This window comes from Pseudophryne corroboree, chromosome 2 (assembly GCF_028390025.1).
Source record: "Pseudophryne corroboree isolate aPseCor3 chromosome 2, aPseCor3.hap2, whole genome shotgun sequence".
Classification (NCBI taxonomy): domain Eukaryota; kingdom Metazoa; phylum Chordata; class Amphibia; order Anura; family Myobatrachidae; genus Pseudophryne; species Pseudophryne corroboree.
The window spans coordinates 36,230,644-36,258,414 of NC_086445.1; the positions used below are offsets into that span (position 1 = coordinate 36,230,644).

The following is a 27,771-nucleotide window of genomic DNA, read 5'->3' on the forward strand; positions in this document are numbered from 1 at the left end:
GGGTTATTGTTGAGCCATCTGTTGAGAGGCTCAGTTATATTTCATACTGTTAACTGGGTATAGTATCACGAGTTATACGGTGTGATTGGTGTGGCTGGTATGAGTCTTACCCGGGATTCAAAATCCTTCCTTATTGTGTCAGCTCTTCCGGGCACAGTATCCTAACTGAGGTCTGGAGGAGGGTCATAGTGGGAGGAGCCAGTGCACACCAGGTAGTCCTAAAGCTTTCTTTAGTTGTGCCCAGTCTCCTGCGGAGCCGCTATTCCCCATGGTCCTTACGGAGTTCCAGCATCCACTACGGACTACGAGAAATAGATTTACCGGTGAGTAAAATCTTATTTTTAAACCCTCCAGTGGTGCCCTGTAGAAACATTTAGCCAACTGGACCCTAAAGAAGCCTAAAACTGAAGGGGATTGGTGGCCATCTGTAATTTTATCCACTTAAGTTGTGAGTACTGCTGCTTCCCTGAGTTACTGTATCTCCTCATACACCAGAACACCTAGTTTAAGCAGTAGGGATCTCTTAATTTTATTATAACCCACTTGCTGTATAGGGGGTCATTTCGAGTTGATCGCTAGCTGCCTCTGTTCGCTGCATAGCGATCAGTGAAAAAAACAGCTAATCTGCGCATGTGTATGCACCTCAGTGCGCATGCACGATGTACGGGTACAAAGAGCCTCGTGGTTTTGCACAGGTTCTAGCGACGCATTCAGTCGCACAGCCATTCACAAGGAGATTGATTGGAAGAGGGCGTTTCTCGGTGTCAACTGACCATTTTCTGGGAGTGTTTGGAAAAACGCAGGCGTGGCCGGGCGGGTATCTGACATCATTACCGTGTCACTCGTCGCAGCAATCATCGCACAGGATAAGTAATTACAGGCCTGGTCTTGTTTTGCACAAAATGTGTTTGCAGGCGCACTGCTGCACAGGCGTTCGCACTCCTGCAAAGTGAAAATACACTCCCCTGTGGGCGGTGACTATGCGTTTGCATGGCTGCTAAAAACTGCTAGTGAACGATCAACTCGGAATGACCCCCATAATACTGGGAAAGATTTACACAGCCTGGGACTGATTCTGTGGTCACTCTGCGCCCTCTAGTGGCCGGCTCTGATAGTTGCAAGCTTTTAGGATATTTTTCGCCATGTGAATAACTTCTTTTTGGGGACACCTGTTTCTCTGATGGCAACCTAATGCTTCTCTGCGGAGAGATGTCTGACATCACCTGACATGCTCATCTCACTATGGGATGGCAGTTTTACTTGTGAACCCTACCATCACCTCCACATGTCCTGGCACCCGCATACGATTGAAATTAGCTCCTCAGGCTTCTACGGCTCCACGCTCTAAGTTCTTTATATGTACTTTTCCACTGGATACTCCTTGGACTTGGACCTATGCTTCTACATACTCCTTTCCACTGATTACATCGCTGCCATTCTAATTTCCAAATTATGCCCTATGAATGAGTCGACAGAAGGGCAGAGGATCGAAGAGTGTCTCCTGTCCATCAGAGGCTTCACCCTACACTGACCTCCAATGCTTTCTCAACCTTCAGAAAGACTCAGATATGTCTGCTTCTCTGAATCCTGTCTCACCTGCTCAATCAACAATCTCCGAGGTACCAGCGGAAACAATAGAATCACCGGGCGCCTCTGGATTAGGTGAGAAACATGATGTGCAGAAGGTTCTTAGGTTACTTCAGCCATTACCCACCAAAGCGGACATACCCACTAAAGCCGACTTCGTATCCCTAGAAAACAAGTTACGGGAAGTGGTGCACTCAGAAATCTCTGCAATTAAGATGGAGTTAATGCATCTGGGGACTCGCATAGATACATTGGAAACCAGTGGAGAGGAGACCAGTGCTTTTCACCACGCCTCAGTGGATACTGTGAAGCTGCAGGCTGTGGAAATCCAAAACTTAAGGGATCATTTAGATGATATAGACAATAGGGGGTGCAGAAACAATTTAAGGACACAAGGCATTCCTGAGGACATTCCACATCAAGGTCTCCAAGATGTACTCACAAAAATTTTCAACTAAGTCCTGGGTCACGATCCCAACAAATCCATCGTCTTTGATAGAGCCCACAGAGTACTACGTCCTAGAGGTTTACAGTTTGAGCGACCACGTGACATTATATGTCGTCTGCACTATTTTGCTCAGAAGGATGAAATACTCCGGAGGCTTCAAGGTTCTGAGGGCCTGAAGTTCAATGGCCAGCCCATTCAAGTATATCAAGACCTCTCATGGCTTTAATTGAAGCCCCTGACGGATGTCCTACGCAACAACAACATAAAGTATACAGTAGATGGGGATATCCATTTAGTATTATCGCTACTAATGGAGGGAAGATGGCTACTATACGTGGTCCAGGGGACTTAACATACTTTTGCTCTATTCTGTATATTGCCCAAGTATAGATCCCTGAATGGCAGTCCCTCCGGTCACGTCTTTCTCCACCCCAAGCCTCCTCAGCTGAGCCCCCTTTTCAGGTTGTCAGAGCTTCCCCAGGGTCACGAAGCAGAGATTGCCCTTCTTTGTCTTCCTCGACTGCTTCTCCAACTGCAATGACTTGAGACCGAGAACTTAGTCTTCAATTTATATTTCTCCAACTTCATTATCCTTAAGTGACTCACTTGAGTATAAGCCTACCGACTGTACACTTTTGTGGAGTTCTTCCTTTCCTTTTCTCACGATTTCTGAGATGACCCCCCCCCCCCCCCTCCTTTAGGATGACTGTTTTCGATCATCTCTTAATACTACGAACCTAGGGACTATATAAGACTTTTTGTTACATTGTAGATGAGGAAACTCACCTGCTCTTTTGCTGGAGTCCTATGCTAGTGTTGGGGGTCTCCATATTTTATGCTTTGAGGGTATGTCTGAGTCCTTATGTTCATGGTCAACGGCGTACACCAGAGTTGCTTAACTTTAAGATGTTATAGTCATTCTCCCTTGGTAGGGTTTACACTTTGTTACCTGCATATTCTTAGATTTTGTCCTTCTACTGTACTTAGCAGAATCACTTATTTTGCTGAATTTATATTTACTTAACTAATTGGGTTAGATGCTTGATCTGTTTCTCCCCTGTTGCCCCGATTGCACCGCATTCTATGGTCCCAGATCTAGTGGTGGAACTGGTCTTCACACCACTATGCTGTCTAGGAACGGTGTTTTATTTTCTCTTACACTTTACAGCTCCTTCACACATTTTTCTGTTGATGTTCTCCCTTACAGCTTTTATTCCCTATCCTTTTTCTCTTTCCTTGTTCTTTCTCTTTTCCTCACAAACAGAGTTGATTCTGTAAAATTACTTCCTATCAGCCCAGCCTCTACCCCTTTTTGTAATGTGCCTTATGATGACCTTATCTTCATGCAGTGGCTTTTCTGAATGCTGTCTCTGTCAATGGGAAGGGACTCTATTCCTGAGAGGAGGTCACGTGCCTTACGAGAATTGAAGGCAGATATAGTCTTCTTGCAAGAAACGCACTTTAAGGAGGGTGTTGCCCCTTCTCTCAGAAATAGAGATTTCCCCAGTGGATACTTTTCAAACAATCTTGAAGGTAAAACGCTGGGTGTTGCAATTCTGATTGCCCATCATGTCATTCTCACTGATGCATATTGTTAAATTGTAAGGTGTCCAACCAAGCTTTCACTGTTATTAATGTCTATGCTCCAAATAGGGCCCAGCCAGCCTGCCTTTTTTTTTATTAAATACTTGCCCTGGCCCAGCCTCATATTGTAGGAGTCTTGATATTTGGAGGTGTTTTAAATTGGTCCATAGATCTCCATCTTGAATCATCTAACCATCTCCTTGATACTCAGACAAGATGGGAGGAACACCTTTCATAATCACCAGTTGATTGACATTTGGTGCATCCAACACCCCACCACACGAGACTACTCCTTTTATTCCCGCCACCATAATGTGTACAGCATGGTTGATTATCTTTTTATTTCACATATAGTTTTACACCTTGTAGCTGCAGCCTTTCAATTCTTCTACTCTCAATTGTATAATCTGCGGGATTCAAATGGGAAGGGGGCTGATTTATCTCAGAAGGCCTCTATTAAAGATTACGAAAAAAGGGGAGAGAGAAGCGCTCATGTGTTCAAAATGGATACTCAATTAATCTATACAGAGCCGGTATAATGATATAAAAATTTATTAATTAATAAGTACACCAATAATAATGTGATTAGTAAACCTAATAAATTCAAAATGGAATAAATAAAATAATATATTTAACGTGCTGGCCAGCAGTTTTCAGTTGACACATATAATTCTAAAAAAGTGTCAGCGTATAATGAGCTGTAATAAAAGTTACTTATGTGTCAATGGTTCCACTAAATGTAATTGTCCTGGAGAGACATCAGCGTGTTGTTACTTTGTAGCGATCAAACAGTGGATGCAGTACGCTGGAATGATAAAGGTGAACTGGCAGATAGCAGCATTAGACAATTTAAGTCATTTTTACATATAAGACAAAAAAATCCTTCTCCAACGAAGGTAATCCACATTTTATCTGTAAATACAACTTGGCTGCTAAAAAAATTAAAAGAATAATATCTGATAATTTTCCAATTCTCTTGTCAGATAAAATCCTTAGAACGGAAATTGGAGCTATACCTTCTGTGATTTTTAAAAAATCTGAAAATTTACAGCAATATATTTCACCCAGTTTCTTCACAGATAAAAGAGGGGGGGAAACTGGCAATCAACAACAGCCGACACAATGGCTCCCTTCAAAACCTATGGGCTGCTATAGATGCGGACAGAATAGATGTACCACCTGTTCTTTTATCAAAAACAAAACACATACCTTTGAGTCATCCACACATGAAGAATTTAATATTAAATCCTTCATCAATTGTAACAGTACATATATTATTTACATCTTAATGTGTAGTTGTGGGTTGATCTATGTGGGGAGGACAACGCGCAAACTAAGGATAAGGTTTTTAGAACATAAGCGAAACATTACAAATGGTTTCCTATTTCACAGTGTTTCTAGACATTTCCTAGAAAAACATGATAAAAATACAAGAGATTTAATAGTGATAGGGATTGAACAGGTAAAACCCACCAAAAGAGGGGGAGATAGATACAGGAACTTATGTATAAGAGAGAACTATTGGATACATAAATTAAAGACTCTGTTTCCTGAAGGTCTCAATGAGACCATAGAGATAGACATATAACATCCTCTCTCCCTTCTGGTCCTTTCCTATTCATCCTTCCTCCTCCCCTTCCCACCCCAACCCCATCCCACCCCCTCTTTCCTTCCCAGATTCCTAATATCTAAATAATCTATTTATTTTAATCATTTATTCATTTCTTATTCATTTCTCATTATCATCTTTAGTTACTTCATGGGTTAAAAATAATCTTTCCTTGTTCTAATAATTAGGGTAGTTAGATTAAGGGTAATTGTACACATCTGAAACTCACCTGCTAGTCTCAGTTTGACAGTCCAATACACAGAGGTTAACATATGAAATAAAGCATTTCTCTACTGAGGCCACTGTTCTCCTCAGTAGAAATAATTTGATGAATCCCTCCTTGGGTAGTCTGTATTGTCAGATGGGTAATGACTACTCTATAGGTTACCTAATGGATACTAGACGTATCTGATTACCACAATGAATTAGTAGAAGCTGCCTTCTTTGGTCTGAAATATGAATTTCTATTTAATTACTTATTTTTATTTTTATTTTTTATATTAATTCACTTTTGTTTTATACTAGTAATTTCTCATTATTAATAATTATTCATTTATTATGTATTTATTATCGAATATTTCCTTCTGATCAGCCATAAAATTACATATATTTAAATTTAATTTTTGAATTGTCATATAACTCTATACTGTTTGAATAGAAAGAATTATCAGATGATGTAGAACAGAAAACATCAGATAGTTTTATACAGAGCCGGTAAACAATTGCAGAGTGATTAGGTGTTTTAAATCTTTGAATACGTTCCACAGCTGAGGACATTAAATAGTGCCTTTAAAAGTAACCTCAAGTGGGAGAGGAGGTACTACTTTGAAAAAGTCACGTGATGAAACGCGTCAGTCTCCGCCCCTTTTTCGAAGCTGCAGCAGTGTTCATCATTAAGCCACAGGTGAACTGTCCAGTACAGCGGGAGCAGCACACGGGAACACAAAACGAATTACCCGTGGTCAGTCACCAGCAATAGCAACACCATTGCCGAAGCAGGCTCCAACTACAGAAGTCCGTTGCACCAATTCCTCCTACAAGTGTGAAGGAAGCTACAGTCGGTGATACCAAAAAGGCACCCCCCGTGCAACATCCGACACCGAGGACGCTCGGTTACCGGGGGTAGGACCACACCGCATTTCCAACACGGAGGTAATCGGACTTAAATTGTCTAATGCTGCTATCTGCCAGTTCACCCATGTGCTCAGGATCTTCATTGAATTCAACCACATATTGCTGCCTTCTTCTGATTCGCTCAGAAAAACATGTAAGATCAGCCATTCTATTTTAAGTCTAAAACTTGAGAATGTTATAAAGCTATAAATAAAGATATATAACTTAATAGATAATTAATTATTCTAATTGGTACAATCTGAAACTGGCTGCTTCAAAGTGTATACAAAAATAAAGCAGACTAAGAAGAGAAAAATAATTGAAGCGCCTGTGTCTATGACTGACCAATATTATAAACTATAAAGTATCCATCAGAACCACGCTCGCTGTACTCAAGGGGCTGTATGGACCCCTAGATAGTGCAAAGATAACGAAAAAAGGGGAGAGAGAAGCGCTCATGTGTTCAAAATGGATACTCAATTAATCTATACAGAGCCGGTATAATGATATAAAAATGTATTAATTAATAAGTACACCAATAATAATGTGATTAGTAAACCTAATAAATTCAAAATGGAATAAATAAAATAATATATTTAACGTGCTGGCCAGCAGTTTTCAGTTGACACATATAATTCTAAAAAAGTGTCAGCGTATAATGAGCTGTAATAAAAGTTACTTATGTGTCAATGGTTCCACTAAATGTAATTGTCCTGGAGAGACATCAGCGTGTTGTTACTTTGTAGCGATCAAACAGTGGATGCAGTACGCTGGAATGATAAAGGTGAACTGGCAGATAGCAGCATTAGACAATTTAAGTCATTTTTACATATAAGACAAAAAAATCCTTCTCCAACGAAGGTAATCCACATTTTATCTGTAAATACAACTTGGCTGCTAAAAAAATTAAAAGAATAATATCTGATAATTTTCCAATTCTCTTGTCAGATAAAATCCTTAGAACGGAAATTGGAGCTATACCTTCTGTGATTTTTAAAAAATCTGAAAATTTACAGCAATATATTTCACCCAGTTTCTTCACAGATAAAAGAGGGGGGGAAACTGGCAATCAACAACAGCCGACACAATGGCTCCCTTCAAAACCTATGGGCTGCTATAGATGCGGACAGAATAGATGTACCACCTGTTCTTTTATCAAAAACAAAACACATACCTTTGAGTCATCCACACATGAAGAATTTAATATTAAATCCTTCATCAATTGTAACAGTACATATATTATTTACATCTTAATGTGTAGTTGTGGGTTGATCTATGTGGGGAGGACAACGCGCAAACTAAGGATAAGGTTTTTAGAACATAAGCGAAACATTACAAATGGTTTCCTATTTCACAGTGTTTCTAGACATTTCCTAGAAAAACATGATAAAAATACAAGAGATTTAATAGTGATAGGGATTGAACAGGTAAAACCCACCAAAAGAGGGGGAGATAGATACAGGAACTTATGTATAAGAGAGAACTATTGGATACATAAATTAAAGACTCTGTTTCCTGAAGGTCTCAATGAGACCATAGAGATAGACATATAACATCCTCTCTCCCTTCTGGTCCTTTCCTATTCATCCTTCCTCCTCCCCTTCCCACCCCAACCCCATCCCACCCCCTCTTTCCTTCCCAGATTCCTAATATCTAAATAATCTATTTATTTTAATCATTTATTCATTTCTTATTCATTTCTCATTATCATCTTTAGTTACTTCATGGGTTAAAAATAATCTTTCCTTGTTCTAATAATTAGGGTAGTTAGATTAAGGGTAATTGTACACATCTGAAACTCACCTGCTAGTCTCAGTTTGACAGTCCAATACACAGAGGTTAACATATGAAATAAAGCATTTCTCTACTGAGGCCACTGTTCTCCTCAGTAGAAATAATTTGATGAATCCCTCCTTGGGTAGTCTGTATTGTCAGATGGGTAATGACTACTCTATAGGTTATCTAATGGATACTAGACGTATCTGATTACCACAATGAATTAGTAGAAGCTGCCTTCTTTGGTCTGAAATATGAATTTCTATTTAATTACTTATTTTTATTTTTATTTTTTATATTAATTCACTTTTGTTTTATACTAGTAATTTCTCATTATTAATAATTATTCATTTATTATGTATTTATTATCGAATATTTCCTTCTGATCAGCCATAAAATTACATATATTTAAATTAAATTTTTGAATTGTCATATAACTCTATACTGTTTGAATAGAAAGAATTATCAGATGATGTAGAACAGAAAACATCAGATAGTTTTATACAGAGCCGGTAAACAATTGCAGAGTGATTAGGTGTTTTAAATCTTTGAATACGTTCCACAGCTGAGGACATTAAATAGTGCCTTTAAAAGTAACCTCAAGTGGGAGAGGAGGTACTACTTTGAAAAAGTCACGTGATCCGTGACGAAACGCGTCAGTCTCCGCCCCTTTTTCGAAGCTGCAGCAGTGTTCATCATTAAGCCACAGGTGAACTGTCCAGTACAGCGGGAGCAGCACACGGGAACACAAAACGAATTACCCGTGGTCAGTCACCAGCAATAGCAACACCATTGCCGAAGCAGGCTCCAACTACAGAAGTCCGTTGCACCAATTCCTCCTACAAGTGTGAAGGAAGCTACAGTCGGTGATACCAAAAAGGCACCCCCCGTGCAACATCCGACACCGAGGACGCTCGGTTACCGGGGGTAGGACCACACCGCATTTCCAACACGGAGGTAATCGGACTTAAATTGTCTAATGCTGCTATCTGCCAGTTCACCTTTATCATTCCAGCGTACTGCATCCACTGTTTGATCGCTACAAAGTAACAACACGCTGATGTCTCTCCAGGACAATTACATTTAGTGGAACCATTGACACATAAGTAACTTTTATTACAGCTCATTATACGCTGACACTTTTTTAGAATTATATGTGTCAACTGAAAACTGCTGGCCAGCACGTTAAATATATTATTTTATTTATTCCATTTTGAATTTATTAGGTTTACTAATCACATTATTATTGGTGTACTTATTAATTAATACATTTTTATATCATTATACCGGCTCTGTATAGATTAATTGAGTATCCATTTTGAACACATGAGCGCTTCTCTCTCCCCTTTTTTCGTTATCTTTGCACTATCTAGGGGTCCATACAGCCCCTTGAGTACAGCGAGCGTGGTTCTGATGGATACTTTATAGTTTATAATATTGGTCAGTCATAGACACAGGCGCTTCAATTATTTTTCTCTTCTTAGTCTGCTCTATTAAAGATTATCTAGTGGAAGTTAGTTTCCCAATTCTCAAAAAGGAGGAGGTGGAGACCTTGTAGGCTCCATTCACCTTAACTGAATTAGAAAAAGCAATTAAATCTACCCCAAAATGGTAAAAGCCCGGGCCCAGATGGGTTCTCTGTTGCATATTATAAGATGTTTGGTGATGTTCTGACTCCTCTGATGCTTTGTGCATTTAACCAGGTGACACATCGTTCCCCTTTTTTTTACCTCAATCTCTCCTCGAACATATCTCAGTTATACCTAAGGAAGATAAAGATCCAACCCAGTTTTCTAGCTATAGGCCCATCTCCCTGTTGAATGTTGATGTGAAGCTTTTTGACAAACTAATAGCCAATCGCCTGAAGTTGTTTCTACCCAATTTAATTCATTCAGCCCAAGTGGGTTTGGTCCCTGGTCGTGAGGCTAGGGACATCACCACAAAGGTTTTAGATTTAATTTATATGGCTTCTAATCGCAAGACCCCGACCATCCTACTCTCAACGGATGCAGAAAAAGCATTCAACAGGATGGATTGGGATTTCCTAATGGGCGTGCTGGAACATTTGGTCCTGGATCTGATAGGTTTCCGAAGAATTCGGGCCCTTTACTCGAACCCCTCAGCTCGTGTGCGAATTAATGGGGACCTCTCAGATCCTGTCCTAATCTTGAATGGCACTCGTCAGGGCTGTCCCTTATCTCCATTGGTATTTGTTCTTTGTATGGAGGCCCTGGCGAGGGCCATGCGACAAAGTATGAATATAACAGGGTTAACTGTAAGTGACCGGGAGTTTAAGATTGCCCTTTTTGCCATCGATCTCCTAGCCTTGGCTTCTATTCCCTTAACATCTATTCCTAACCTCCTTTCGGAATGCAGGCATTTTGAGGTTCTTTCCAATTTAGGGTTAACTTGTCTAAATCAGTGGCCTTAAACCTCATGTCAGATCAGATGAGTCTTCAGGTTCTCCAATTAATTTCTCCTTTTTTTGTGGCATCCCACACAGCTTAAATACCTTGGGATAACACTGCATAGGGACCTTTCTCAGTACTTCTCTTCTAATTTTCCACCTCTACTGGCTAAGCTCCATTCGGAGCTCACCACATGGGATTTTAAGAGAATATCATGGGTAGGGCAGGTTGGAGTTATTAAAATGAACATATTACCTAGGGTGCTTTATCTCCTGCAGACCCTTCACCGCAAAATTAATTTTATCTGGGCAGGTCGCAAGCCTAGGTTTAAGCACGAGCTACTCTATAAAAGGAAACATCAAGGGGGTCTCCAACTACCCCATTTTCTTTCTTATTACCATGCACTCCTTATGAGAATTATGGAATGGGGCCGTAGGTCTGATTGGAAACAGTGGGTCAATATCGAACTAGCCTTTCTACCGTCTCTACACCCAGAGTTGCTTTGGCTTTCAAGTTTTACACCAACCACTCACACCTTATTGGGGCCTACTATTTCGTGTTTGCGTCTACGTGTTCAACCGATCCTTTCACCCTCCCTTTCTCTGCTCACCCCATTGTTAAGAAATCCTGCATTCCCTCTGTGTATCCCACCTGCATCATTTTGGTTGTGGCACCTTTGGGGTATACATTGAGTAGACCAGCTAATAGATTCGTCCAGTATACTGAGTTTTCCCACAGTCTACGCTAAATGGGACCTGCCAAATAACTAGATATGGAAGTACCTACAGGTTAAACACTTCCTAATGGGTTTATGCATACCTGTATATTGTAGACGTGTGACTACTCCATTTGGAAACGTGCCTTTGCCAAACGTACCCACATTACTCCCTTTCCGCAATCTATAAATTAATAATTGATCAGGTTTTCCCCTCTAGACCTAAGTTTATGTGTGATTGAGAATCTGATTTAAAGGGTAGGGTGGGTAAGGACGATCAGCCAGAAATACTTAAAACACATTTTCCTGCTCATCAAATGCATATGTGATGGAAACGCATTACAAAGTACTTTCCCATTGGTATTGCTGCCCTAGTTTGCTGGCTAAAATGTACCTTGGAGTCTCTAACACTTGTTGAAGATGCGTGGCAGCCCCTCTATACATATGGTGCGAATGTCCCCTTCTTCAGCCTCTTTGGCGAAAGGTCAGAGAAACGGACAGTCTCATTCTTCAAGAAGACTTTACCCTTATGCCCTAGTTTCTGCCTTTAGAATCTCCTACGGAGGCCCCAATCGCAATATAAAAAATAAGAATTTACTTACCGATAATTCTATTTCTCGTAGTCCGTAGTGGATGCTGGGGACTCCGTCAGGACCATGGGGAATAGCGGGCTCCGCAGGAGACAGGGCACATCTAAAAAAGCTTTTAGGTCACATGGTGTGCACTGGCTCCTCCCCCTATGACCCCCCTCCAAGCCTCAGTTAGGTACTGTGCCCGGACGAGCGTACACAATAAGGAAGGATCTTGAATCCCGGGTAAGACTCATACCAGCCACACCAATCACACCGTACCACTTGTGATCTGAACCCAGTTAACAGTATGATAACAAAACGAAGTAGCCTCTGAAAAGATGGCTCACAACAAGAATAACCCGATTTTTGTAACAATAACTATGTACAAGCATTGCAGACAATCCGCACTTGGGATGGGCGCCCAGCATCCACTACGGACTACGAGAAATAGAATTATCGGTAAGTAAATTCTTATTTTCTCTAACGTCCTAGTGGATGCTGGGGACTCCGTCAGGACCATGGGGATTATACCAAAGCTCCCAAACGGGCGGGAGAGTGCGGATGACTCTGCAGCACCGAATGAGAGAACTCCAGGTCCTCCTTAGCCAGAGTATCAAATTTGTAAAATTTTACAAACGTGTTCTCCCCTGACCACGTAGCTGCTCGGCAAAGTTGTAATGCCGAGACCCCTCGGGCAGCCGCCCAAGATGCGCCCACTTTCCTAGTGGAGTGGGCCTTTACAGATTTAGGCTGTGGCACGCCTGCCACAGAATGTGCAAGTTGGATTGTGCTACAGATCCAACGTGCAATCGTCTGTTTAGACGCAGGAGCACCCCTCTTGTTGGGTGCATACAATATAAACAGCAAGTCAGACTTTCTGACTCCAGCCGTCCTAAACTATATATATATATATATATATATATATATATATATATATATATATATATATATATATATATATATATATATATATATATTTTAGGGTCCTGACAACGTCTAGTAACCTGGAGTCCTCCAAGTCCCTAGAAGCCGCAGGCACCATAATAGGTTGTTTCAGGTGAAAAACCTGACACCCCCTTAGGAAGAAAACTGGAGACGAGTCCCAGTTCTGCCCTGTCCGAATGGAAAATTAAATATGGGCTTTTGTAAGACAAAGCCGCCCATTCTGACAATCGCCTGGTCGAGGCCAGGACCAACAGCATGGTCACTGTCCATGTGAGATATTGGTCAACAGCATGTTCACTTTCCATGTGATATATTTCAAATCCACAGATTTGAGCGGTTCAAACCAATATGATTTTAAGGAATCCCAACACTATGTTGAGATCCCACGGTGCCACTAGAGGCACAAAAAGGGGTGTATATGCAATACTCCCTTGACAATCTGGACTTCAGGAACTGAAGTCAATTCTTTTCGGAAGAAATTCTATAGGGCCGAAACTTAAAACCTTAAAGAACCCCAATTTTAGGCTCAAAACACTCCTGTTTTCAGGAAGTGTAGAAATCGACCTAGTTGAATTTTCTTCGTGGGGCCTTCCTGGCCTCACCCACGCAACATATTTTCACCACATGTGGTGATGACGTTGTGCGGTCACCTCCTTCCTGGCTTTGACCAGGGTAGGTATGACCTCTTATGGAATGCCTTTTTCCTTCAGGATCCGGCATTCAACCGCCATGCCGTCAAACGCAGCCGCGGTAAGTCTTGGAATAGACATGGTACCTGCTGAAGCAAGTCCCTTCTTAGCTCCCCAGGCCCTTAGTCCTCTGTGAGCATCTCTTGAAGTTCCGGGTACCAAGTCCCTCTTGGCCAATCCGGAGTCACGAGTATAGTTCATACTCCTCTATGTCTTATAATTCTCAATACCTTGGTTATGAGAAGCAGAGGAGGGAACACATACACCGACTGTTACACCCACGGTGTTACCAGGACATCCACAGCTATCGCCTGAAGGTCTCATGACCTGGCGCAATACCTGTCCCGTTTTTTGTTCGGGCGGGACGCCATCATTTCCACCTTTGGTCTTTGCCAATGGCTCACAATCATGCGGAAAAACTTCCCTATGAAGTTCCCACTCTCCCAGGTGGAGGTCATGCCTGCTGAGGAAGTCTGCTTCCCAGTCGTCCACTCCCGGAGAGAACACTGCTGACAGTGCTATCACATGATTTTCCGCCTAGCGAAAAATCCTTGCAGTTTTTTCACTGCCCTCCAGCTTCTTGTGTCGCCCTTTCTGTTTACGTGGGCGACTGCCGTGATGTTATCCCACTGGATCAATACCGGCTGACATTGAAGCAGAGGTCTTGCTAAGTTTAGAGCCTTATAATTTTGCTCTTAGCTCCATCTATGTGGAGAGAATTCTCCAGACTTGATCACACTTTCCTGGAAATTTTTTCCCTGTGTGACTGCTCCCCAGCCTCTCAGGCTGGCCTCCGTGGTCACCAGCATCCAATCCTGAATGCTGAATCTGTGGCCCTCTAGAAGATGAGCACTCTGTAATCACCACAGGAGAGACACCCTTGTCCTTGGATATAGGGTTATCCGCTGATGCATCTGAAGATGCGATCCGGACCATTTGTCCAGCAGATCCCACTGAAGAGTTCTTGCGTGAAATCTGCCGAATGGAATTGCTTCGTAATAAGCCACCATTTTTACCAGGACTCTTGTGCAATGATGCACTGACACTTTTCCTGGTTTTAGGAGGATCCCGATTAGCTCGGATAACTCCCTGGCTTTCTCCTCTGGGAGAAACACCTTTTTCTGGACTGTGTCCAGAATCATCCCTAGGAACAGTAGACGTGTCCTCGGAAAAGCTACGATTTTGGACTATTTAGAATCCACTCGTGCTGTCGTAGAACTATTAAAGATAGTGCTACTCCGACCTCCAACTGTTCTCTGGACCTTGCCCTTATCAGGAAAGCGTCCAAGTTTCTTTTAAGAAGAATCATCATTTCGGCCATTACCTTGGTAAAGACCCGGGGCGCCGTGGACAATCCAAACGGCAGCGTCTGAACTGATAGTGACAGTTCTGTACCACGAACCTGAAGTACCCTTGGTGAGAAGGGCAAATTTGGACATGTAGGTAAATGTCCCTGATATCCAGTGACACCATCTCGTCCCCTTCTTCCTGGTTCGCTATCACTGCTCTGAGTGACTCCATCTTGATTTGAACGCTTATATGTAAGTGTTCAAATATTTCAGATCTCACCGAGCCGTTTGGCTTCAGTACCACAATATAGTGTGGAATAATACCCCCTCCCTTGTTGTAGGAGGGGTACTTTGATTATCACCTGCTGGGAATACAGCCTGTGAATTGTTTCCAATACTGCCTCCCTGTCGGAGGTAGACGTTGGTAAAACAGACTTCCGGAACTTGTGAGGAGGAGACGTCTCGAATTTCCAATGTACACCTGGGATACTACATGTAGGATCCAGGAGTCCCCTTGCGAGTAAGCCCACTGCGTGCTGAAACTCTTGAGATGACCCCCTACCGCACCTGAGTCCGCTTGTACTGCCCCAGCGTCATGCTGCGGACTTGGCAGAAGCTGTGAAGGGCTTCTGTTCCTGGGAATGGGCTGCTTGCTGCAGTCTTCTTCCCGTTCCTCTACCCCTGGGCAGATATGACTGGCCTTTGCCCGCCTGCCCGTATGGGGACGAAAGGACTGAGACTGAAAAGACTGTGTCCTTTTCTGCTGAGATGTGACTCGGGGAACAAAAGGTGGATTTTTCAGCTGTTGCCATGGCCACCAGGTCCGATGGACCGCCCCTTTATACGGCAATACTTCCATGTGCCGTCTGGAATCTGCCTCACCTGACCACTGTCGTGTCTTCGTCTGGCAGATATGGACATCACATTTACTCTTGATGCCAGCATGCAAATATCCCTCTGCGCATCACGCATATATAGAAATGCATCCTTAAAATGCTCTATAGACAATAAAATCTTGTCCCTGTCAAGGGTATCAAAATTTTCAGTCAGGAAATCCGACCAAGCCACCTCAGCGCTGCACATCCAGTCTGAGGCGATTGCTGGTCGTAGTATAACACCAGTATGTGTGTATATACTTCTTAGGCTATTTTTCAGCTTCCTATCAGCTGGCTCCTTGAGGGCGGCCGTATCTGGAGACGGTAACGCCACTTGTTTTTATAAGCGTGTGAGCGCCTTATCCACCCTAAGGTGTGTTTCCCAACTCGCCCTTACTTCTGGCGGGAAAGGGTATACCGCCCATAACTTTCTATCGGAGGAACCCCACGTATCATCACACACTTCATTTAATTTATCTGATTCAGGCAAAACTATAAGTAGTTTATTCACACCCTACAAAATACCCTTATTTGTGGTACTTGTAGTATCAGAAATATGTAACACCTCCTTCATGCCCTTAACATGTAACGTGTGGCCCTAAAGGAAAATACGTTTGTTTCTTCACCGTCGACACTGGAGTCAGTGTCCGTGAGGTAAATGGGCGTTTTTACAAGCCCCTGACGGTGTCTGAGACGCCTGGACAGGTACTAATTTGTTTGCCGGTCGTCTCATGTCGTCAACCGGCTCGCAGCGTGTTGACATGATCACGTGCTTCCACAAGTAAGCCATCCATTCCGGTGTCGACTCCCTAGAGAGTGACATCACCATTACAGGCAATTTGCTCCGCCTCCTCACCAACATTTTCCTCATACATGTCGACACACACGTACCGACATACAGCACACACACACGGAATGCTCTGATAGAGGACAGGACCCACTAGCCCTTTGGGGAGACAGAGGGAGAGTTTGCCAGCACACACCAAAATGCTATAATTATACAGGGACAACCTTTATAAAAGTGTTCCTCCCTTATAGCATTTAATATATATTTATATCGCCAAATCAGTGCCCCCCCTCTCTGTTTTAACCCTGTTTCTGTAGTGCAGTGCAGGGGAGAGCATGGGAGCCTTCCCCTCAGCCTTTCTGTGAGGGAAAATGGCGCTGTGTGCTGAGGAGAATAAGCTCCGCCCCCTTTTCGGCGGGCTTTTTCTCCCGGTTTTTAAGAACTGGCCTGGGTTAAAATACATACATATAGCCTTAATGGCTATATGTGATGTATTTATTTTGCCAATAAGGTACTTATATTGCTGCCCAGGGCGCCCCCAGCAGCGCCCTGCACCCTCCGTGACTAGGTCAGTGAGCCGTGTGACAACAATGGCGCACAGCTGCAGTGCTGTGCGCTACCTTCATGAAGACTGTGAAGTCTTCTGCCGCCTGTTTCCGGACCTCCGTTCTGCCGTCTTCTTCAGCGTCTGTAAGGGGGATCGGCGGCGCGGCTCCGGGACGAACCCCAGGCTGACCTGTGTTCCGACTCCCTCTGGAGCTCAGTGTCCAGTAGCCTAAGATCCCAATCCATCCTGCACGCAGGTGAGTTGGAGATCTCTCCCCTAAGTCCCTCGTTGCAGTGATCCTGTTGCCAGCAGGAATCACTGAATGAAACCTAAAAAAAACTTTTCTAAACAGCTCTTTAAGAGAGCCACCTAGATTGCACCCTTCTCGGACGGGCACAAAAACCTAACTGAGGCTTGGAGGGGGGTCATAGGGGGAGGAGCCAGTGCACACCATGTGACCTAAAAGCTTTTTTAGATGTGCCCTGTCTCCTGCGGAGCCCGCTATTCCCCATGGTCCTGACGGAGTCCCCAGCATCCACTAGGACGTTAGAGAAAGACACTTCTTCACCATATTCTTAGTGCCTCTAAGGCAGTCATCCCAGTACACTGGAAGCCTGTCGCTGTCCCCACCTTGACTGAATGCTGTGCTTGTATAGAACACTATATGATTATGCACAACATTATCTTCTCCCTGGCCTCTAAAGACCAGGCCTTTACAGCGACTTGCTACCCTTGGTTGGTATACAAGGAATCTGATCATTATAAAACACTACAGTAGGTGGAAATGTGAGACTGGCTGGGCATCTGTTGTTTAGTCCGCCCCCCCCCCCCCCCCCCCCCACACACACACACACCCACACACACCCACACACTTATTTAGACCTATGGGCTGTGAGGTTTTTTCTTCCCTTTTCCGTTCTTTTCTTTCTCTCTTCCCTCTTTCTCTTTTCTTTCTTTTTCCCTCGCTTTTTCAGTATATTATACTACATAGTCAATTTATATAAAACAGGTTACTATGGAAAACGTGTTCTTGTAATCAGCATCTGTATTTGATGTTTGCTCCTTCTTATGACACGTTCACTGTATTTTGTATTACTGCTTGATAAGGGATAATAATGATTTGGGGGGAAAAGAAAATACCTCACTCTAATGTCACCTTCAAAATATCTGCTAACCCTAAAGGTTTACATACTTTTGCCACTAACCAATATGTAATATTGGATAATTTTTCTCAATAAAAAATGAGCGCCTCTAATTTTTTGTTTCATTTGTTTAATTTGGTTCTCTTTATCTACTTTCAGGACTTGTCTCTAAATCTGAGGTAGTTTTAGGACAAATTTCAGCAGAAATATAGAAAATTCTTAAGGGTTCCCATACTTTCAAGCACCATACATGTGTATCGTTTTGCAGAGTTTATTGAACATGATGACGCGACCTATCCGCTGATTTATAGAGGGTTTATTTCAGTACTTTTGTCCCCAACAGGTCCGCACTCCTCCTCACATTGTCCTAAGAAGTTGCAGTTTTCATGTTCGGAGTGCGGGAAACACCTTTCCAGCAGATCTGCTCTTACTATGCACCAGCGGACTCACACCGGGGAGAGGCCATTTTCATGCACGGAATGCGGCAAACGTTTTATCCGGAAAGCCCACCTTGACCAGCATCAACGCACTCACACCAGGGAGAGGTCATTTTCATGCCCGGAGTGCGGGAGTTGCTTTACCAAAAAGTCTGCCCTTTCTTTGCACCAGCGGGTGCACTCTGGCGTGAAGCCGTTTAAGTGCACGGAGTGCGGTAAATGCTTTGTCCAGGAAGTTAACCTTGTAAAGCACCTGCACACTCACAGCGGGGAGAAGCCGTTTGCGTGTTCCCAGTGCGACCGCAGCTTTTCTACCAGCTCATATCTTTATCAACATCAGAGAGTTCACATCAGTCTATGTGACTGAACTGCCCGTCACATACATAACGAGGCTTGTTTACCAGCAGGGGGGAAAAATTGACTTATTTTCCTGCCAAATGCGTTATGTACACACTGGATATGGTGAAACCATCACATGAATTACTTCTTGCTTTGTGTTATATTTGCTATGAGAGTGACGGGACATCAGGACGGTCTCTGTTATTTCTGTGACTTTTGGGTGTATGAATGTGGTGATAACTTCGGTTCGTCATCCTACTAGAGAAGAACAACTGGTAGGTACAACGTGCTCTCACATCAGAAGTGTAGGATGAGGCCCGATCTCCACCATTTCATAGGAGCTGGAAAAGTCATGTCCTCTTGCTGAGCGGAAAAGGCGGCGCTCCCTCTAAACGCGCCATCCGCTCCCTCTCGTATTATACATTTTATCCCGTAGTGTAATACACTAATCTGCGCTCCCCTTACACCCACCTACGGTCAGATTTTGCAGCAGTTTCCCCTCAAATTTAGACCTGATTGGCAAAACAAACATTTTTGCAAATGAGGACCGGTGATGTCACACAGCCACATTTGCGCTCAGTCTGTTGTGCAACATTAAATATAATTACGTTTTGTAGCTACAGAGTTAAAAAAAAATAATACAATATTATGTTATGATGCTTCTCTTGTATAAATATGTCCGCTTTCATCGCATAGTGGTGGCAGCCATTTTGTGGGTGTGAGCAATACCCATGACAATGCAGCCTATCAGGACGCTATCTTGTGGCCTGGATCAGTAGACACAAGAGTGTAGCTCATCACTCACTAGGGAGCAATGACGTCACTCATTCCTAGTGATACAATAAGGGACATCTCCAGGAACATGGGATCAGCTTTCCCTGTGTGTGTCATTTCCTCCATAACCTGCAGGTGTCAGTGTTGCTATTACTGCCCATGTAGAGGGATAGGCTGTGACCAGACACGCTTCATAGTAACATACTAAAGAGGATAAACAAAGATATACCCATCACTGTCTATGTTTCCCTGATCAGATAGCATGCAATGTGCTGTTCTATGTCATATGATTTAACATGTAACCTGATTATGTTGATTACCCATGTAACCTAAGGATAGAGTTTAGGTAATATTGTATCTGTTCCGCCGCCATTTTATTCATGCCTTAATATTACAGCTGATTTCCTAGTCTTCTGTGTGGGATCATGCATTACTAATCCATCTTTATTATTACATCAGTCACTGACTACGAGGTGATCGCACCCTGATGTGTAGACGTGCCAGAGACTTGTGGTCTTGTCCAGGGGCGTTTTAAGAGAGGAGGGGACCTGCGTGCAGCCTCTGTCGCGGGCCCCCTCCTCTCCGGCAGCATAATGCCAGGTCTCCGGGAACATGGCGCCCACTCTTGTTCCCGAGGACACCTCCAGTGCGCATGCGCAAATCACTCGGAAATGGCCGCGGCGGCCATTTTCCGAGTGATCTGTGTCTGCACAGCAGGGCTTCCATCGCGGGACTCCGGAGGGGTAACTATATTCTATACGTGCGGTGTGGGCCCCCCTAGGGCCCGTGTGCACCGCACACACTGCACCCATAATAGAAACGCCTATGGCCTTGTCATACCCGCGGCTGGCATCTGCCCGTCCTGGTGCCTGCTGTATAGGTTTCCTGTCACCCACTCACTGTGGGGCACGTCTGTCCCATTACACACACTCACCTCTCTATACCATGGTATAAATGATAGTACATCATACATGCCGACATTCTGGCTGCTCTCTGCGGGAGAGAGCAGCCAGGTCGGCTCAGCAGGGGGGCAGGGGAGGGCTGTGACGTGGGGAGGAGGTGGACCGGAGGCGGGACGGGGGTGAGCAGGGGCGGGATGGGGGCGGAGTTACCGTGCCACATCCATTAAGCCATGCCCCCGCTCTGTAATGCCGCGATCCCCGGCATTACACTGCAGGGGGCGTGGCTATGATGACGCGATTCAGCAAGAATCGCGTCATCAACTGCCCGGACCGCCCACTTTACACACTAAGTGGGCGGACGAGCAGGGGGACCCCTGATTCCGGGAGACTTGCCTGCTCTTCCGGGGGGCCGGGAGGGTCACCCGATTTTCGGGAGCCTCCCGGCTATTCCGGGAGAGTAGGCAAGTATGTAGTACATAGGGACAGGTTATTTATCAGCATGGCTGTGTGGGTCCTGTAATATCTCCAGCAATGGAGCCTTACCTTGCAGCTAGTATATGGTGGTGACACAGTAGGATAAGGCATTTTATTCCATTATCAGCAAAGTGCCGTCTTTCTCTCGCACCTCACAGCAACCAAGATGGAGGCTTTGACCTCCTACCCCCATAGAGATGCCCAGGAACGTCCGTGATGTCGGGGCAGTTACCAGTGATATGCACAGATGCACATTGCTAATGATTGAAGCCCCTTGACAGATTCTGAGTTTGTATTGTACTCTGGGCTAGGGCCACAGGGCAGGTCTGGCTTACATTGGGATGAATGAAATTAGGAGGGTGAGTGATATTTCTCTCTCAGTGTCACCCTATATGGTAACAGTCAGTAGTAGCAGTGCAGGAGTATGCATGCAGGAGGTTATGAATAGCAGACGATAGAGACACGGAGTACACTGCAGGTAGCAGGCAGCACACTGGTTTGTGGTGAGCGCTGATCACAACAGGGATTGCAGATGATATTCCTTACTGCAGAATGGTGAGGTTTTAATACATGCATAGAAATATAGACATTGATGACAGATAAGAACCATTTGGCCCATCTAGTCTGCCTTAAACACATGTACACACCCACACTTACACACTGGAGACCCCTATTCATTTGTTCCCCATATTTCAGAAGCCAATTAACCTACCAGAATATTTTTGGATTGTGGGAGTACACCCATACAAGCACGGGGAGAATATACAAACTCCACACAGGACCGTGGTGAGACTCTAACCCATGACCTCAGTGCTGTGAGGCAATAATGCTAAGCATTACACCATCTGTACTGTCACCAGAAGTTAAGAGCTCTCTGGTGAACACTGGAGAGAAACAGATGCTGAATCTCTGAAAGCGAGAACTGCTTCTGTCAGGAGACCTAGAAAACTAGCTGTACTGGCAATGGACAGGTGGCAGAGAGCAGTTAAAATAGGGAGCTCCAGTGCAGGATTGGATAAGGAAGTCATGTGCAGTGTAGAGACACTGTGAATGGCTGTACTTGTCTCAGTTGACCTCATGCAATTTTGCAGTGCCGGTCCGTGGCTATAGAAGAATTCTGATATGACTGGCCAGGAGACATGCGCCAGCTAGTAAATCGGCAGTACCAGGTATGTTACGAGGGTCTCCGTACCCGATTTGTGACACTCCTCATTGTATTGTAATAGTAATAACTTCCACTCAACCTACTTGTTGCATTCTGCATATATAGGGCCTCCTACTGCTGTGTGCCCCAACGTCATGTTGGATTAGTCTCTCTGGTTGAGTTGGGGATTTGTGAATAGTAGGCCTTTCACATTTCACCATGGCTGTAAGTACATGACTGAATATTACCTGGCGCTGCGTCCTACTGCTGCCTCATCTCTGATTCACAGCCGAATGCTGTTATATCTGCCAGTGCTGGGACTGCTAGTCCGGTAGATGGGGCAGGATGAGCTGCCCCCCAGATGGCCAGTAGTTACAGGAATAGGTGGGGGTACTTAAAAAAATATTCTTTACTGTCAAACGTATCCATTTACAAATTTTAGACTTTGCTCATAAATCTACGCTCCCAGATCTGGTAAAGGGGTGCTTCTCTTTCAGAAACGGTGGGGACTTTACATTTCACAGTTGGATAACTCAACTCAAACCCATATCAATGACTTATTTGAGTCTACTTCTTGGTCTCTGTGTAGACAATTAAATGCCGGCAATATTTTTTAAACCCTTCAGACGCACCGATAGATTTAGAACTCTTTAGCAAGTTATAAGTGTCTAAGACACTGTCTTAAGTATTTATATACCTTGACAATGTAACTCGCTATTGAACGTGTCCGCTGTATGCCTGTAATCCCACCTTTCCTTCCTGCTTCCCTTTGTCTGATGTGTGTCTTACCGCTGTTGATATTCTATTTTACTCAACTTCTTTCTGTTTCATATGTACGTTTTGTTTTTTTCATGTGCAAATTGCTCTCTACGTTTCAATTATTTATGTATACAGTTCATTTTAGATGTTTTCTTTGGCTTCACCAATATAAAGCCCTTTAGTCAAGACCAATATTGCCTTGTAATTCATATTGGTAGTCGATCGCTAATTTTATATATTCTGTCTGTTACTTTACTTTTGGAGAAATATACTTATCACTACTACTCTCACTGCACATATGTATCATTGTACTTGTGGTTCTGGTACAAAACATTTGTGTATTAGTATTTATAATGCAAATAAAATGATCTTTAAACAAACAAAACAATTTTTTCTGGGCAGGTTGGGGTTCCACTTAAATTTGTCAAATTAATGTGGACATCCATCTAACATCTGTTGTGTCCCAGAATTACGCTATACATTTATAACTCTGTCGCTTCCCATTCTTCATGGTGTTTTCCCAATAATGCCAGTGAGGGGAGAAGACCGATTCAGCAACATTCTAGGGGGGAAATTTACTAAGAATCGTGTTGGGCTGCAAATTATGATTGCTCCTTACCACCGGGATGTTTTGCTCTGCAAATTGCACATTTACTGACAGTTACATTGGGCTAAATTGTGCTATCTGATGGTGATAGGATTCATGTTGGGAGGTGCGAATTTAGCTGCAATAAAGCAGTGTGTTTGTCGTGAAGCAGGCTTTTGTGTTTTAAGTGAATTAAAGGGTTAATTTTGTAAAAGAACAATGTAGGGTCCCCCCACCCCACACACACTTCCCGCAAAAGGAAATCATAACCTGCATCGGGCTGTGTGAGCGGGTCCTGGTTCAGAAACTACATGGAAAAAAATGGTATGGGGGTCCCCTGTATCTCAGTGAACAGCAATGGGCTCTTGAGCTGGTCCTGGTTCTGGAAATATGGGGAACAAATGCGTAGGGGTTCTCCGTATTTCCACATCCAGCCATGGGCTCTTACTAGTGGGGGGAAAAGGGGTGGCACTGCCACAGCCAGGGGACATGAGGGGCTGCTGTCGATTGACAGGGCACTCCCAGCCAATCAGCTGCCTCTTCCCATGGTAGCAGCCACTAATTTGCTGGCGCCTCTGCAAGTGACAGAAATCTTGTGGGTTCCATCTCTTCTGGGAGCCGTATATATACAGCGAGGCTTGTGTCTGGGTGGGATCGGGTGGTTTGGTGTGTTCTTTTAACCCTCTGGATGCCTACAAGGACAAGTGGACCAACCGGCGCAAGGGTAGGTGAATCTAGATTTTTTTTTTCTCTAGCCATGTAGAGGGATTCTACTAGGAGAGAAGGACTGAGTGGCACCAGGGACAAGGTGAGTATATGCAAGTGTGAGCGAGTGTATTAAAGTTGTGCTGTAATGTGTGTGTTGTGTGGTTGTGTTTTTTAGATATTTCTTTTACAGGAGGACTATAGGTGCCAGCGGGCACTAAATGACCCATATGTGTTATGATTTTCCCCTGGAGTGCAGCAAAATCATCAAGTCCAGGTAATAGCAGTGAATACAAGAAGACGTTTATTTTGGGATAACTCGGGTGGCAGGAATTGCAGATAAACTTAGGGTGTAGAATTATTAGTGGTACAGATTAACATAGACAAGGCAGGTATTCACAGATGTAACATGGTGGTTTGCAAACATGATATTTCCAAAGACATCTGAAGAGGCCGGGCAGCAAGGAACAGAATGAACTTGGACATGCCATGACAAATGAACCAGGATGAATGGCAGATAATGGATGGTGGCTATAAAATAAAGACCAGAATAAGGAGCATTGCAAAGACAGAATTAGTATACCGTAACTAATGACAAGTTCCAGGCGCAGAGAATCAGGGCTGGTATAAGACTCCCTTTCTGCAGTACTGAATATGGCAGGATACAAAACCTTTGTAGACCAAGGAGCAAAGATAACAGACAGGAACAGCAAGGTCTTCCTATGAGACAAGAAAACATCAATGACCAGCACTGAGTTCTGGAACCCAGCAGGCTAATTAAGGAGATGTCAGGTGTTGTCCATGTTGGTAATTGTTGATTAATTAACCAATACCTGACCTCATCACATAGTCAGGAGGGCAGCACATCAGGACAGACTAGTACAACAGTCAAACAAAGGAGGGCTGATGACCCCTATTGGCAGGGAAACATACTACAGGAGAACATGGCAAAGCAGACGTACTTGTGGTTTAGTACCGGCATGTGGGGGAGGCTTGCTTGAACCTGTAGTTCTCCTGTAAAATAGCAATATTACTCACACTTATACACAAATGAAATCAACACAACCCTCACCGCAAAGGGGTGCCGGGGAGAGCCTCGGGCTTAACCCTAGCCCTGGAGGGTCCTTGATATAGGGGAACCCCTATATTGGGGGGTCCCCACTTTCCAAAGATTCCCAAGGCTGGGGTGACTAATTGGAGGGATGAATGCTTTGGATGGGGGACCCCGTCAAGTGTGTCTTCTGGCTGTGGCATTAGCCCCACCACCGTACTTTTAAGAGGCCGGTCCTGGTTATGCTTGTGGGGTGGACCCCACAACATTTTCCCCCTAAAATTAACCCTTTAATTCACTTAAAATACGAAAGCCTGCACAGACCTCACTGATCTTTTGATCCTAACAGGCTTAGCAACAAACACGATTGTTTTTTATGCATTGATTTTGTGAATTGTGTTGCGATTTTGGTGGGGGTTCGATCGATTTCGCAAACAGGATACTTAGTAAATTAGCAATTTGTATTGGTACCAATTTTATTTTGACGCTGTTTGTTCCAATGGGGATTTGCCGCGGTTTGGTCTGCGAAGTCGAAGTTGACATGCGATTTCCATGCGAATTGGCCATTAGTAAATTCCTGTTTTTCAAAATTACGGCTGTATTTCTGAAAAACGCAAAATGGAACAAACACTATTCTTAATAAATTTCCCCTTAGTAGTGTAAAAAGAAAGATGGCTGCTTCCATTTTTCTGATGTGAGTGGAGTGACGATGTCATTACTACAGTCCATTTATGTTTTTAACACACCGTAAACTAGACACTTCTAGATAAACGCCATGGTTTCGTCGGAATAGCAGGGGTAACGTATAAGTAACAACTGTATATGGTTTTGTAATACATGTAATATCTGATATCTATATCATACATGTGTATAACTATACAGTTTATTGCTCATGATGACGCAACCCATCCGCTGATGTATAGAGGGTTTATATCAGTACTTTTGTCCCCAACAGGTCCGCACGCCTCCTCACACTATCCTAAGAAGTTTTCATGCTCAGAGTGCGGGAAATGCGTTGCCAGCAGATCTGCTCTAACTATGCACCAGCGGATTCACTCTGGTGAGAAGCCATTTAAGTGCTCGGAGTGCACCAAATGTTTTATCCACAAAGCCGATCTTGTCAAGCACCAGCGCACTCACACCGGGGAGAGGCCGTTTTCATGCACGAAGTGCGGCAAATGTTTTGTCCAGAAAGCCCACCTTGACAAGCATCAACGCACTCACACCGGGGAGAGGTCATTTTCATGTCTGGAGTGCGGAAGATGCTTTACCAAAAGGTCTGCCCTTACTTTGCACCAGCGGGTGCACTCTGGCGTGAAGCCGTTTAAGTGCACGGAGTGCGGTAAATGCTTTGTCCAGGAAGTCAACCTTGTAAAGCACCTGCACACTCACAGCGGGGAGAAGCCGTTTGCGTGTTCCCAGTGCGGCCGCTGCTTTTCTACCAGCTCATATCTTTATCAACATCAGAGAGTTCACATCAGTCTATGTGACTGAACTGCCCGTCACATACATAACGAGGCTTGTTTACCAGCAGGGGGGAAAAATTGACTTATTTTCCTGCCAAATGCGTTATGTACGCAGTGGATATGGTGAAACCATCACATGAATGACTTCTTGGTTTGTGTTATATTTGCTATGAGAGTGACGGGACATCAGGACGGTCTCTGTTACTTCTGTGACTTTTGGGTGTATGAATGTGGTGATAACTTCGGTTCATCATCCTCCTAGTGAAGAACAACTGGAAGGTACAACGTGCTCTCACATCAGAGGTGTAGGATGAGGTCCGATTTCCACCATTTCATAGGAGCTGGAAAAGTCATGTCCTCTTGCTGAGCAGAAAAGGCTGCGCTCCCTCTAAATGTGCCATCTGCTCCTCCTCGTGTTAATCCCGTAGTATAATTCACTAAACTGAGCACCCCTTCCACCCACCCACCTACCATCAGATTTTGCAGCAATTCCCCCTCAAATTCAGACCTGATTGGCAAAACTGGAACATTTGCGCAAAAGAGGATGGGTGATGTCACACAGCCGCATTTGCACTCAGTCTGTTGTGGAACATTAAATATAATTAAACTTTGTAGCTGGTGAGTTTATCATGTTATGATGCTTCTCTTCTGTAAATATGTCTGCTGCCATCATTCATACCTCCCAACATGACCCTCTCCAGGAGGGACACAATGCTCTGCTCCTGGACTTACCTCTAAATTTATGGTTGCCATCACCTGTGCTGAAACACCTTTATTATCCATTAACCTCCTCAAAACAGGTGCCGGCAATCATAAATTAAGAGAAAAGTCCAGAAGCACAGCATTTTGTCCCTGCTGGAGAGGGTCATGTTGGGAGATATGATCACGTAGTGGTGGCAGCCATTTTGTGGGCAGAAGCAATACCCATGACAATGCAGCCACTAGGAATCAGTGACATCACTGGGGCAGGATACCTACGGAATCTTGTGGCCCGGATCAGTAGACACAAGAGTGTAGCTCATCACTCACTAGGTGGAAATGACGTCCT

At 43.9% G+C, this 27,771-nt stretch overlaps 1 protein-coding gene across 1 annotated transcript in view; it reads left to right on the forward strand.

The window, feature by feature from the left end:
• Positions 1-1,463: 1,463 nt before the first annotated feature.
• Positions 1,464-27,771, forward strand: part of LOC134989895 (zinc finger protein 37 homolog) — a 30,962-nt gene continuing 4,654 nt past the window's right edge. The window contains exons 1-3 of the mRNA XM_063950632.1: positions 1,464-2,021; positions 5,887-5,942; positions 6,299-6,495. Coding sequence (XP_063806702.1) covers positions 1,464-2,021; positions 5,887-5,942; positions 6,299-6,495 — 811 coding nt within the window. The remainder of the gene's footprint in view (positions 2,022-5,886; positions 5,943-6,298; positions 6,496-27,771) is intronic.